We start from the raw sequence: 12,919 nt of genomic DNA, 5'->3' as shown, positions 1-12,919 counted from the left end.
GATCCAAAGTTTGATATTTTCCACTATTTCGTTCTAAAAGCTCAATTTTCCCTTTCCAAATAGATGCGAGAAACTACAAATGTATTCGCTTTTGTAACCCCATATTTCCATTCTGATGATGTTACAGGAATCCAACAACTCCTCTTCATCTGCCATTCCCATTTTAGTCACAAAAATGATAATCACTCTGCCTCCATTTTTCAGAAAAAGGCTGCAAGAGGGAACTGATTAAGATCACTTTGTGGCTAACTCGTTCGAATTTGAAATAGCAACGGAAACACACTGCTGCAAATCAGCCAAAGAAAATGATCTCCAGGAGGTGAAATCCGTCCTAGAAGAAGGCACTGGCAACGTTCCGGCAGAATTGCATTCCCCAGCTTGCTTTTTACCTTCAGAGTTGCACATGGCGACTGCCAAAGCAAATGTTGTTTTGCCGGAGCTGGTGATCCTCTTCGATATGCCACCACCGTTGCCTCTCAGGGGAGAGCTTCTTGTCTTGTCCCAGGCGAGCAGATTTCTGCGTTTCCTCATGTACGCATTCTCTGGCTTGGCGAGGTCTTTTATGGAGGATGAAGAAGATGCGCCTGCTAAGCTCGCAAAGGACTTGGATTTGCCGTTGTAGAACCTTGAGATCCCCCTCCTGCATTAGCACCTCAGACTGTAAGGTTTCAACGAAAACCTTGCTTTGGTTTCTGAAATTAAAATTAAATCAGACAATTGAACAAAAGAAAAATAGTGAACCTGATTGGTAAAACTTGCTCCAAGGTTTCCATGGCATCCAAAGGCCCTTTGTAGCAGCTTTGAACCTCTTCACCATCTCCCGATCTCTCCAATGAACTCTCAGAAACATCACTGTTTTTCCCTATAGAAGATGATTCATCCGAACAAGAAATAGTCTTAGTCCATGAATTCTTCACCAAACCATTGACTCCTCCTTGCTGAAATACAACTTTTTTCCCCATCAAAACCCTCTGATCTCCACTGTAAATCTCATCAACAGCTGGCATCCCACACACATATCCACCCGCAGCTTCAACCTCAACCTTGCTCATAACCCTTGTAGGCATATTTCTCTAAACTACTAAAGCGAGAGAAAATAACAGTGAGAGAAAAAGGGGTTCTTTCAATCGCAATCATTAAAGATGGGATCCAATCTAAAAAGAAGAAGAAGAAGAAGAAGAAAAAAGCAGGGAGAATAGTGGTAGAGATGAAAAATAAGCGGGGGTGAGTCTGGGTGTTTTATATTCTTTGTTGTTAGAAGATGGATGCAATGAGTAAGAAGAAATGAAAAAGGAAAAATGTTAGGAGAAGCAATACACAAGTTGGTTGCTTAGTCTATGTGTTGGATCTTAAAAGACAAAAGAGAGGAAAGTAAAGTTAACACCAAGGGTTCAAGGAATTGAATATTCTTTGTTTGTGGTGGATGATGAATATATATAAATGAAGGGGGGTTGTTAGGTGGTCTTATCCTGAAATCCTCATCCACTGCTGTTAATATTATTAAGAGGAAAAGTTTAATATAATTATTTTTTTAAGTGTATTACATTACATTTACAAATATTAGAAAGAGTAAAAAGAAATGGTTGGATGAGAAGGCAAAGGCAGGCGTCAGCTGTTTCATCATAATCATCACTGCGTATTATGTATCTGGTCAACGTAGTCCAATTTGATTAGTCCACTTCCTCCACCTAACCTAACTATTCCCTTTTTTCTTAATTCTTTCTTAGTAAATATTGAACTAGTTATTACATACCACTGCTCTTCATTACACCTATCTATCAACCTCAATTGTTATGTAGATACTCATTTCCATTTTTGGAATTGGATATAAGGGAGACAATTGCTTGCTGCTCATACAGATGGAGATCTTGTTAATGCTTGTCCCAACCCCATCATCATTTCCATCTACCTAAACAATTTGAATGACAACAAGTTGGAAATTAGCTGTGCTTCAACTTCAACCTCCACAACTTTACTACCAATTCTCTATGCTATAACAATATTAAAGACTAAAGTTTCAATTATCTATTGTGCTTGTGGGCCCTGCACTTGCCCAAGGATAACATCTTCACATCTCTCTCTCTCCTCCATAATTCACCCAAAATATCATATCATAAATACAAAAAATTCTAATTGTGATTGAATTAATATTAATTATGTAACAATTTACAGTAAGTTAGTTTTAGTTATTGGGGCTACTGGAGAAATATAAATAAGTAGTTGGCCCAGGATCCAATTTCACGGGCCCGCCTCTTAGACAGGAAGTTTTTAACTGCCAGAATTTGATACGACCACGTTTTGTTAAAGCAGTTGGGAATTATCACCGGATAACATACAATATTATTCAGTCACATGCTGATGACTCATCCACCTGTACGGACACACAAAAAGATTGCCTCCCCCATTATTTGTACAATAATCAATCTTTTTATTTATTACAAATTAAAAATGACACGTATAAATAATAAGAATACTATTATTTAGTCCCCCAACGACTAGGAATGGCAATTGGCCCAAAGAATTGAGGTCCCGACTCGGACCCATTCCATTTAGGACGTATTTGTATTGATTTTGGTGGATTCGGCACCGGTTAGGACTTGATTTGGGCAGATCCACCCCGTTAGCATCCTATCAAAAACAGTCTAGCAATTTGAGCTTCTATTCTCTCTTCTTAGAAGTCTCGGTGTTCAAACATTTGAATTAAATTTTTTGTTAAAATCGATTTTATGTTCTACTATATTTTACACACACCTGCCATGTGTATATAATATTTTTCCAAAATATATCATCCTTATACACGTAGATATGTTGTGAGCACGATTGGGTGCATGTATGGGAGGAACCAAAAAAAATTAATAATATCATTCATTTAACACAAAGTTATAGTTTGTAATGAAAAACAAAAGGGCCTCTGTCTAAAAAAGGAAGAAAAAGTATCATGTGAAAGTTTTTAGTCCGCAAGAGCCTCAAATTATGCTGCACAAGGGAAAAAGCAGCTTAATTGGGCATCCTAGTAGCTAGCTATCAACATGCAACCAAATTTTCACAGAAAGCTATACTATAACTCCAGTTAGTGATGTAGAACTAAAGCAAAAGATTCATCATCGAGCATGAGAGTATCCAGCAAGCTTTGCTAGCACACCAACCGCCAATGAGTTGATGTAGTTGTTGGTTCAGTCATGGACGAATTTGCACGTTTATCTTCAAAGTTATCGTTCTTGTCGGGCCCACCGACAATAGCGCCCGTTAGCTCGTTGGGGTTGGGTTCATTTGTGTTGTACCAATAGACGAAGCTCATACCGCAGTTAACTTCTTTATTCGGAGGCATTCGGGGGACAGAAGAACCCCTGTGGTGGGCTTGTGTTGGGGGTTTGTTGCCAAATCCAACCATGTATGATCTTTTTCTCGGGTTCTTGCCTAGTATATAGTCCATCTGCAGTTTCACTTGGATTCATCAGTTTTGGCAAAGATGTTGAAAACAATCTTCTTGTTTAGTGATGTTAAGATTGAAATGTAATGTTTTCTTGAAGAGGGTACTTCACCTGTTGCTTGTCAAAGGCCATCAAACGATCGGAACCAAATTTCTTGTCACCACAAATGACTTGTTGTTTATGGTTTGCTAGCAGATCGCCATAGTCACTAAACAGGAAAGCAGTGCCAGTGACATATTGGGTGTTAGCTCCATCTCTTAGATGAAGCAATCCTCCTGTCGAGTTTTGGCCAGAATGTCGGTTTACTAAACTTTTGAGTATCAGACATATTAGTGCTAGAAAGGTAAAGACCATCTGTAGTCATGGAGATGTCGGTACAACTAACCTGGAGAAATGTAAACCTGGTGATAGGGGCTATCAGGAAGTATAGAACATACAGAGCTGTCAGCTCTTCCTTGAAAGTGTGCAAATCCTTTTGGCCCTCCATGTAGAACTACAAATTTTATAAAGGAATTATGCTTGTTGATGCGGAGAATGGGATGCATGATGTAATGAAGACATCAAGAAAAGGAATCAGAATGTTACTTACGAGAGGAGAATTTGTGCTCCAGCATATTTAAGGTCCCAACTAAACTCAGAAACAGCAGCACTTATGGCCTCATCTCGTATATAATCCATGTACGTTGATCTTCTAGTTGCTTTATATAGCCACGTTGCTGCCCCCAACAACTCATCCTGCAAAGAGAAGTATGGAACTGGTTCATCTGTGCATGGTCATGGTGCAAAGTGCTTTTCTTGAAAAATGATTAAGAGCAGCACCATTTTAGCCAAACATGTGATCAGTAGAACGAGTTGAAGGGGAATGACAATTTTTTTCTGAAAACAAGGAGGAGGGATTACATTATAGCCTGAGTTGGAGCAATAGAAGGGACATTCTCCATCATAGGTTCCCTTGTATTTCTTTTCAAAGAAGAAGAGCTGCAAAAGGGAATCATTATCAAAGCAAATTATCTAGTGAAAAAGTGGTAGGTTTCTCCACTATCACATTTAACTGATAGATGATTGACAAGAATGAAACCCATTGGTTATAAGATACAGTAGTTAAAATACCAGTTTTCTCTGTTAAGGAGACGGCGAGCATAAGCATGATCAGCCCTTCTAAAGACCATAGAAGCAGCTGCCAGTGCAGCGCAAGTCTCCGCTGCGATCTCAGTTCCAGGTGTACTCCGATCAATCTTCAATACAGTTCTAGGTGTTTTCATGTTTTCCGGACTAATCCAGCATTCGTGATCCTTTTCAGGATCTCCTACCACAATAACAAATGCAATTCCATCAGTTCAACCTGTTTAATTTTAGACGTTCAATAAATACTTATAATCAAGATATCATATTTCCTTGCTTCTTATGCTTTCGAGAATAACAACCACTTAACTTCGGGACGATGGATTCCGCAACTTAATTTGGAAACAATGAATCTGGATTGTAATGTGGTATCTTACCTGACATACAAGCGATGACGTCTGCCACTGGCCTTCAGAAGATAATCAGTGCCCCAGCGGACAGCAGCGCGGACATTTTCCATTTCTCCAGCTGCTTGCAGCTCAGATTTATAAGAGATAGCAGCCCATGCTAAGGTTGTCACAGTAAAAGCTATTGGGAGGCCGTACTTGGCGTTATCACCCACGTCATAGTATCCTCCCACAAGGTCCTCCTGCAACATTAAGCGTCATCAACACACGATTGGAAGTTCATCAAAGTAATTCGTGGTTTAAGTACTGATGTGTCACAAACTACTTATCTATCAGCATGAATTTGACTTGCACATTGGATTTGGCTTAAACTATGTAGAATTATTATTACTTATGTCTGATATTACTATCAAGATAAGAACGTTAATGTTTTTTATATTACTATCAGGAGAAGAAAAATATGAGATTTCGTTGTAGTCTTAACATTATAAACGAAGACAAAGTCCTTCCATAGACAGGCAAACTTTCTGCATTCTTTTGTGGGTGCGTGCTCTGTGCTTTTTTTATAAGAAAGAATCTCTACATTAACAAGTTTGCCATCTTGCAGAGCAGAATCTCCTCTCCAAGACGGCCTGTGGTTTGTCGGGAGCTTTCCGGACCTCTGTGCCTCCAAGAAAATAATCGACTTTTTAAGGGTGACCTTGTAGTTAAACTCAGCACGTACAACTGAGGTAAGACCTCCAAAGATGACAAGGCATGTTATGATGTATTTATACAATCCCAGGCCGATTCCGTGGATTCCCATCAACGGGGACTTCATTTCAAGATTGTAATGTATCCAAGTAGCAAGATGCAAAAGGAATTGTCGGTGTCTTTACGTGTGTGCGGCAAGAGTGTAATGCATCTGATGTAGGTAGCGCAAAATCAGGATTTTAGGGTCGGATCGCTGGGTTGAGATCGTTGATTCCCTTTTTTGAGCTACCTATTGTGGATCCTGAGAACACAACAATCGTAAGACTAGCCGAGACGCCCTCGGCGATGGCCCTCCGATACTTAAGTTAGAAAAGATGGGGTCGAAAATATAATAACGAGATCGAGTGAGATCACTAATATGGCGGTAAAATGAAGTGGTGAAAATGTGTCTGAATAATCATAAATGCGGATATTTATACCTGTACGGTACCCTCTATGTATACGACATGTGGCTCCAATAAGAACGAGCCACGTCATCTCTGTTAAAAGTCTGCTGCCGCCGCTGTCATACCTGTGCACTGGGTCCCACGCGTGCAGTTATATATACATGAAAAAAGGTAACTGAAAATACAGGGGTGTTTTGGTAAATATGTAACTTCCCTTATCATTACTCCCCCACTTCTCTTAGTGTCATTAATGACACTAAGGGAAGTGAACAATCACTATGTCAGTTGGAGGGATCTCGGCCCTCTGCCCTAAGCCACGTGTCTTCATCTGCTGGAATGTGAAAAGGCGCGCTTCCTCAAATATTCCCCTATATATAGGCCCTCATTTGAACTTTTTTGACCGCCCTGACTAATCGCATTCGATCTCTCCCTGCGAGCTACCTCCATTTTCCAGGTACTCCTCAATCCTCTTATTCCCGCTTTCGATATCATGTCTTCTAAGTCTAAGAGTGTTTCTGTTCATGTATCTGCTTCTGAGTCTACGTCGAACTCAGATTCGAGTTCGACTTCGGGATCGTCAGCGACCTCCCCAAGGGAGACCGCTGGCACTTCTCGCGATCCTACTTCTTCCATTCCCCAACACTCCAATCTTCCCGAGGAGGTAGCTGAATCCGATGACACCCCTGTCTTTCAAAAATATACTGAAATGATGCAACAAAAATCGTGGTTAGGAATAGCGAGCATCATTAAAACGACTCCTGTAGCGTTAAAAAGAAAATATTACATGCCTGCCGATTATGCTATTATCATTCCTCGCTCATTTGATCGCATGCATCAGCCCCCAGAAGGCTATTGTACTTTATCTGTGCTCCATTTAGATGCCGGACTTTGTTTTCCCTTACCTCGCGAAGTGAATAATATCCTCGTTCGGCTAGGTCTTTGCCCAATGCAATTATCTCCCAATTCTATCAGCCATATACTTCTGTTCATTATAGTTATGAAACACCTCGATTTGCCTTCCTCTTTCGACAATTTTTGGTCCTTGTACAATATTACTGCCTCTAAAAGATCGGGGGAGACCGGGTGGTTCTATTTAACTACATGCAAGGATTGCCGTTTCTTAGATGATTTGAGGTATAATGTCGGTCCTTGGCGTGATAGATATTTCTTTATACGACCTCCACCCGGGCAACCTTGGGATTTTTACTTGGGTTGGCGTGAGTCCAAACCCACACCCGAAACTTTTGGGGAGCGGTTCGAGAGCGACCTCATAAATTACATAACTCTGTTTTGGTACCTTCCGAAAGTACTACTACAGGAAAAAGTCTTGAAGCTCGCGGGCCTCTCCCCTACTCCTATTCCAGTCAAAAGCTCCTTAGGTGATTTCATAAATCTCATTTGCTTTCTTTTCCTTTTTAAGCGACCTCTAACAAACTTCTTCCTTGCAGAATCTGAAATCATGTTGGCTAGGATTGCGAACAAAACCAGAGCGAAGAAGGGTACATTACCACCTTCGGTTGATCGCGAATTAAAACGTGCAGCGGCGGCTGCCAAAGGAAAGTCCAAGGAGCGCGCACCTACTCCGACCCCATCTTCTACGGATGCTACAGCCTCCGAACAACCGTCAATTCTAGTTGAGGCAAGAGATCAAACGCCTGACGAGCAGGTGGAAGTAGTGGAGATATCCGAAGATCCGGGTCTGAAATGGAAGAGAGCAAGAGAAGCTGCGATCCCCGCAGCAGAAACAGTTGAGCCGACAGAGAGCAAGAGCGATCCCTCTTCGAAATCAACAAGACAAGGCAGACTCGAAGCCAAGCTTGCTGCTGATCGGGTCGCTGAGCTCGAAAGTAAGAGGAGGTTTGCCACATTTCAAGAGGCGTGGCAGCGGACGAGAGACGAGCGACCCTCCTCTACTCGAAGTGTTGAGATGTCCGGGGAAAAATGACTCCCCGACTGGAAGATATCCAAGAATAGCAGTGTTCTGCGGACTTTCGCCAGACAAGATTCGTGGGAGGTCTACAAGGCCGCTTGCCTCGAACGGGATCAAGTCATCCTTGCCCAAACTTCGCTCACATCCCTCGAGGAGCATTTCGCGCATAATATGACTCAGGTAACCATCCACTTATCCCTCTTGCGAACTGATTTTCCATAAACTAACTCGTTCCATTCCTACAGGCCATGACTTTTGCCCATAACATCTCCCTCCAATGTTCGGTGTGGAGGCATGACAAAATCCTCCTTGAAGCAAAAACTGTGGAGATGGAGAAGAAGTTTCTAGAGCAACAAGCACTGATCGAGTCCCTACAGTCAGAATCCCGAGAGAAAAGGGAGCTCGCATCCAAATTGGAGATTTCTGAAAAAGAGTTGGAGGAAGCTAGATCCACAGCTCAAACAGATCGCGCTGCTGCTTTCGAGGCTGGCAAGGAGCATGGATCAGCGGAAGGTCGGGATCAAGGCATAACTGAAGGTCGGGCCTTATTTTTGCAGAACCAAGAATTCCAAGATATGTTAAGTCAAGCTCGCTTAAATGGTGCTCGAGACTTTTTGAGATCGAGGACTTTTAGAGAAGCTGTGGAAAATCAGGCCTCGGACTTTATGATAGAGGGATTTGAGAAATGCCAAGGCCAAATCCAGAAGCTCGAAAGATTTGTTGAGAATTTCGATCTGGAACAATTGGATGTCTCCTTGGACAAGAACCTCGAGCCCTATCCCCCGGGTCCAGCTCCTGCCGATGACTTTCCTAAATTCCTGCCTTTGATGGATGAAATACCACCCCCATTTCCTCTTTTCGCTTTTCCTTTTTCATTGTTTCTCCCTGCTTAACAGCCAAATTATAACACTGCCTCGCAGTTCGTTGGTCGCATGTCACTTCCTCTACTCCTTGCGTCGTGGGGAACTTCATTTTTAAGTGGTACGTAGATACCACCGCTCTGAATTTGTTTAATCCTGGTCGCTCTAGTACCACATTATATGCGAACGGACTATCAACCACCACAAACTGAACCATGCAAGTCTTTTTTCTGGGTTCTTCCCCCAGGGAAACTGGCAGCTCTATCACACCTTCAGGAACGACCTCACTGCCCCCAAAGCCGACCAAAGGTGTCTGGATTGGCTTCAATCTCACATGTCCCAAGTCCATTTTCCTAAGAATATCACTGAAAATAATATCAACAGAACTACCATTATCTATCAATACTTTGTGTACCTGGTAGTTGGCGATGTCCATTTTTATGACCATGGGATCGTTCTGGTCAGGCGTATCCGCACTCATATCTTCATCTCCAAAAACTATATTTTCTTATTTTTCTACGTGCATCATTTGCTGTCCGTATCTGGATCTACTCTCCCTAGCATATTTTTTCCTCGACCTCATTGAATCTCCATTCGTCGGTCCACCTGATATAGTATGGATTATACCCTTCATGGGTGGATTATCCCGAGCTGTACTCTTTCCTGCCTTGTCCTTTCGGTGTCGCTCTCGGCTCCGCGACCTACTGCAATCACTCGCTTCAGCTCTCCTGTCAATCAGATGTTTAAAATACCCTTGCCTCACCAGCCTTTCGATCTAGTCTCTCAATTGGTAGCAATCCTCCGTGTTATGCCCTTTGTCTTTATGGAACCTGCAATATTTATGTGAGTTTTTCTTAGCCGGGGTATCACGCATCTTACTCGGCCATTGCAGGAGGCCCTCCTTCTCGACCATCGTCATCACCCTCTCTCTAGTAGTTGTCAATGGGGTGTACTTGTGATATCGAGGCACATACGGCCCTCTTTGTTCACGATCCTTTTCAGATTGTTGCTTGCCCTCTCGCGATCGTTCTCCTCTCGATCGTCCTGGATCCCTTGTCCAATTGTTGTCCTTCATAGCATTCATCTCTTCCTCATCAATGTATTTTTGAGCCATTTTCATTAATTGCTCTGTTCCCATTGGTGGGTCTCGAGCCAATGTTGATGCGAAGGGGCCTTTCTGCAAACCATGTATTAGGATGCTCACCATCATATCTATCCTTAAATCCTGGACTTCCAACACCTCGTTATTGAATCGTCCCATGAAGGCCTTCAAGGTTTCATCCTCCCTCTGTCTGATCGTGAATAGGTGGGTGGTTGACCTCTTCGCTTTTCTTTTGCTGGCAAAATGGAAAGAAAATGTATAAATTAACTGTTTGTAAGAGTCAATTGTTCCACTACCTAAGCTCGTGAACCATTCCTGTTCAGGGTAGTGACAAACAGCTTCGTTTTGATCGGGTCCGTCTGGCCGTAGAGATTCATGACCAGATCGAATGCGGCAACGTGTTCCCTAGGATCCTTGCTCCCATCTAGGGGTGGGCAATCGGGTCGGGTTCATCGGGTCCCGACCCGACCCGATCGGGTTCGGGTAGAAGAAGACGGTTTGTTCGGATTTTTATGGCGGGTTCGGATAATCCGAAACCCGCCTATTTGTTAGTCGGATCGGGTATCCGACGTCAAAAGGGGGGAAATTAATAGGGTTCCTGTCTTCTGCAGCTCTGCTCATTTCTTCCTCTCTACTTCTCTAGTCTCTGCTCCTGCGTTTCTTCCTCTCTCAGTTCATTTCATTTCTTCCTCTCTCTCACCGTTGCCGTCGCCGTCGCCGTCGCACGAGACTCTCTCTCACCGTCGCCGTCGCCGCCGCCTGTCCTGTTGCCATCGGCCCACCCCTACACAACATCTGGAAACAGTGGGGTAAACATCTTCTTGAAGTGTTAATTCTCCTTTGACTTTATCATTTCTTTTGCTATCTGATGTGTACAGCTTATCATATGTGTAGTTTGATGTCAGTGGAAACTGAGTTGCTGAATGTACTTATGTGCTCCTGATGATGTTTACTGCATGATATGTGGCAATTTGAGTTGTGAATTTATTGTTAATCATTTGATTTTCTTTTGCTTGTCTAGCCGGACCTCCACTCAGTTCCCTGTAGCATTACTAGATGATACTATTGGAACGTGGTTGATCTCGTAAATCTTTATCATAATATTATGCTATATCCATCTCAACCTTTCATTCTTTCTTTCCCCATAATCTGACCTCCAAAAGCCTCGAGCCTGATGGTTGGAAACAAGAAATAACAAGACACCAGGCTGTGACATAAATGAGGAAGAATGGAAGATGCATAAAATTTATTCACATTGCGGTCTAGCATGCTTTACTCTCTCTGTAGGCTGATGTGTTTGTCTATCTAACTAGGAAGTGGAGTACACTTAAACCACACACAATCATCACACTGAGCCCTGGGTCTTTTTCATTAACCTTTAGATTACTTGTGTTAACTAATTCTGATAGGAGTTTCTTATATTTAATCGTGGATGGGGAAGCAGCTCAATTGTTTAATGACAGAAATCAAATTTCTGTCATGAAGAAATGAAAAGAGAGTAGTTTTTATCGTGTAATCAAATACTCCTTAAACATGTCATGCATCATAAAAGGAAATAATACCACCTGCAGCTCAGTGTATTAACTCTGACAAACTGAATACAATCCTTAGGAAACAAAATCATTTAGCATGAATACATTATACATGGTACAAACCCCTAACAGGGGAAATCCAAGAAAATAGAACATGCCTAAATATCAATAGGCTTAATTACAACAAGATTTTGAAATTTTAAATCAGCAAATATATTTTAATTTGAAATATTACCTTAATATTATTATTGTTGTGGATGTTTTACCTTAAATATTACCTTAATATACTTTTCGTCCATTGATTACGGGATCTTATGTATCTTACATGTGGATGTTTTTTAATCTTGCAGATGTCAAATTCTCAATCTCAATCTTCACCTACTGTAGACTTATCAGATGCTCAAGATCAAGGCATAAATATGAACATGGTTCATAATCAGGTCAGTGGTGATCATGTTGACTTTGATGTTGATAAGGGTATGGATATGTCAGAGGATGAGGACGATATTCCACTTGATTCTAAGAAAAGAAAAAAGAGGGTAGTGACTTCTAGATCACCTTGGTGGGACCATTTTCATAAATTTTACTGTGAAAAAGATAAAGTGCAAAAAGCTAGATGCAAATATTGTACTAGGGAAATCAAAGCCGATCCAAAAGTACATGGAACTAGGCCTTTAAAGAACCACTTTGAATCTTGCAAGAATAAACCTCATGATGTTTCCACCAATCAGACGAGATTGTCTTTTCAATCAATTCGTTTAGGCGAAAAAGAGGCCCCGCTTGTCAATTGGAGATTTGATCAAGAGAAAATTAGAGAGGCTTTGTCTTATATGTTGGTTGTAGATGAGCTCCCATTTAAAACAGTTGAGAATTCTGGATTTAGACATTTCATATCGGTGGCTTGTCCAATATTTGCTATTCCATCAAGAAGGACAATAACAAAAGACATTTTCCATATGTATGTCAATGAAAGAGCAAAATTGAAGTCATTTATTAAAAATCATGCTCAAAGGGTTTGCATTACAACAGACACTTGGACATCTATTCAGAAAGTCAATTACATGTGTCTCACTGCTCATTTTATTGATGATGAATGGAATTTACATAAGAGAATTTTGAATTTTTGTCCAATTATCGGACACAAAAGTGAAGAAGTTAGTAGAGGTGTTGAGAAATATTTGCTTGAATGGGGTATTGATAGGATTTTTACTATTACTGTTGATAATGCATCTTCTAATGATGGAGCTATGGTTTATTTGAAAAAGAAACTTGAAAACTGGGGTCAAAATATTTTAGGTGGAAAATATGTGCACATGAGGTGTATAGCACATATAATCAACCTTGTGGTTCAGGATGGTTTGAAAGGGAAGGATGAGCATGAGGCAATATCTCGTATTAGAGGGGCAATTAAGTATGTGAGAAATTCTCCGGCTAGGTACAAAAAATTTCAAGAATG

General features: G+C 41.4%; 2 protein-coding genes across 2 annotated transcripts; both read right to left on the bottom strand.

The window, feature by feature from the left end:
• Positions 65 to 1,409, bottom strand: LOC105164603. The gene is made up of 2 exons (XM_011083292.2): positions 742 to 1,409; positions 65 to 640 (listed from the first exon to the last, which is right to left on the bottom strand). Exons 1-2 carry the CDS (start codon positions 1,065 to 1,067, stop codon positions 235 to 237), a joined length of 732 nt encoding a protein of 243 aa, XP_011081594.1. The 5' UTR covers positions 1,068 to 1,409; the 3' UTR covers positions 65 to 234.
• Positions 3,102 to 5,705, bottom strand: LOC105165036 (endoglucanase 16). The gene is given in 10 exon segments (XM_011083912.1): positions 3,102 to 3,169; positions 3,172 to 3,433; positions 3,543 to 3,706; positions 3,817 to 3,906; positions 3,909 to 3,924; positions 4,017 to 4,166; positions 4,332 to 4,413; positions 4,545 to 4,742; positions 4,931 to 5,142; positions 5,484 to 5,705. Coding segments are annotated over 10 exon segments (1,464 nt in total).

This window comes from Sesamum indicum, linkage group LG6 (assembly GCF_000512975.1).
Source record: "Sesamum indicum cultivar Zhongzhi No. 13 linkage group LG6, S_indicum_v1.0, whole genome shotgun sequence".
NCBI lineage: Eukaryota > Viridiplantae > Streptophyta > Magnoliopsida > Lamiales > Pedaliaceae > Sesamum > Sesamum indicum.
This window is presented reverse-complemented; position numbering and strand designations above follow the sequence as displayed.

Bases quoted from the DNA above. Each gene is read 5' to 3' on its own strand.
- LOC105164603 (XM_011083292.2), bottom strand. From the start codon at position 1,067: ATGCCTACAAGGGTTATGAGCAAGGTTGAGGTTGAAGCTGCGGGTGGA. The intron at 641-741 runs GTTCACTATTTT...GTGCTAATGCAG, and splicing joins GAGCAAGTTTTACCAATCAG to GAGGGGGATCTCAAGGTTCT.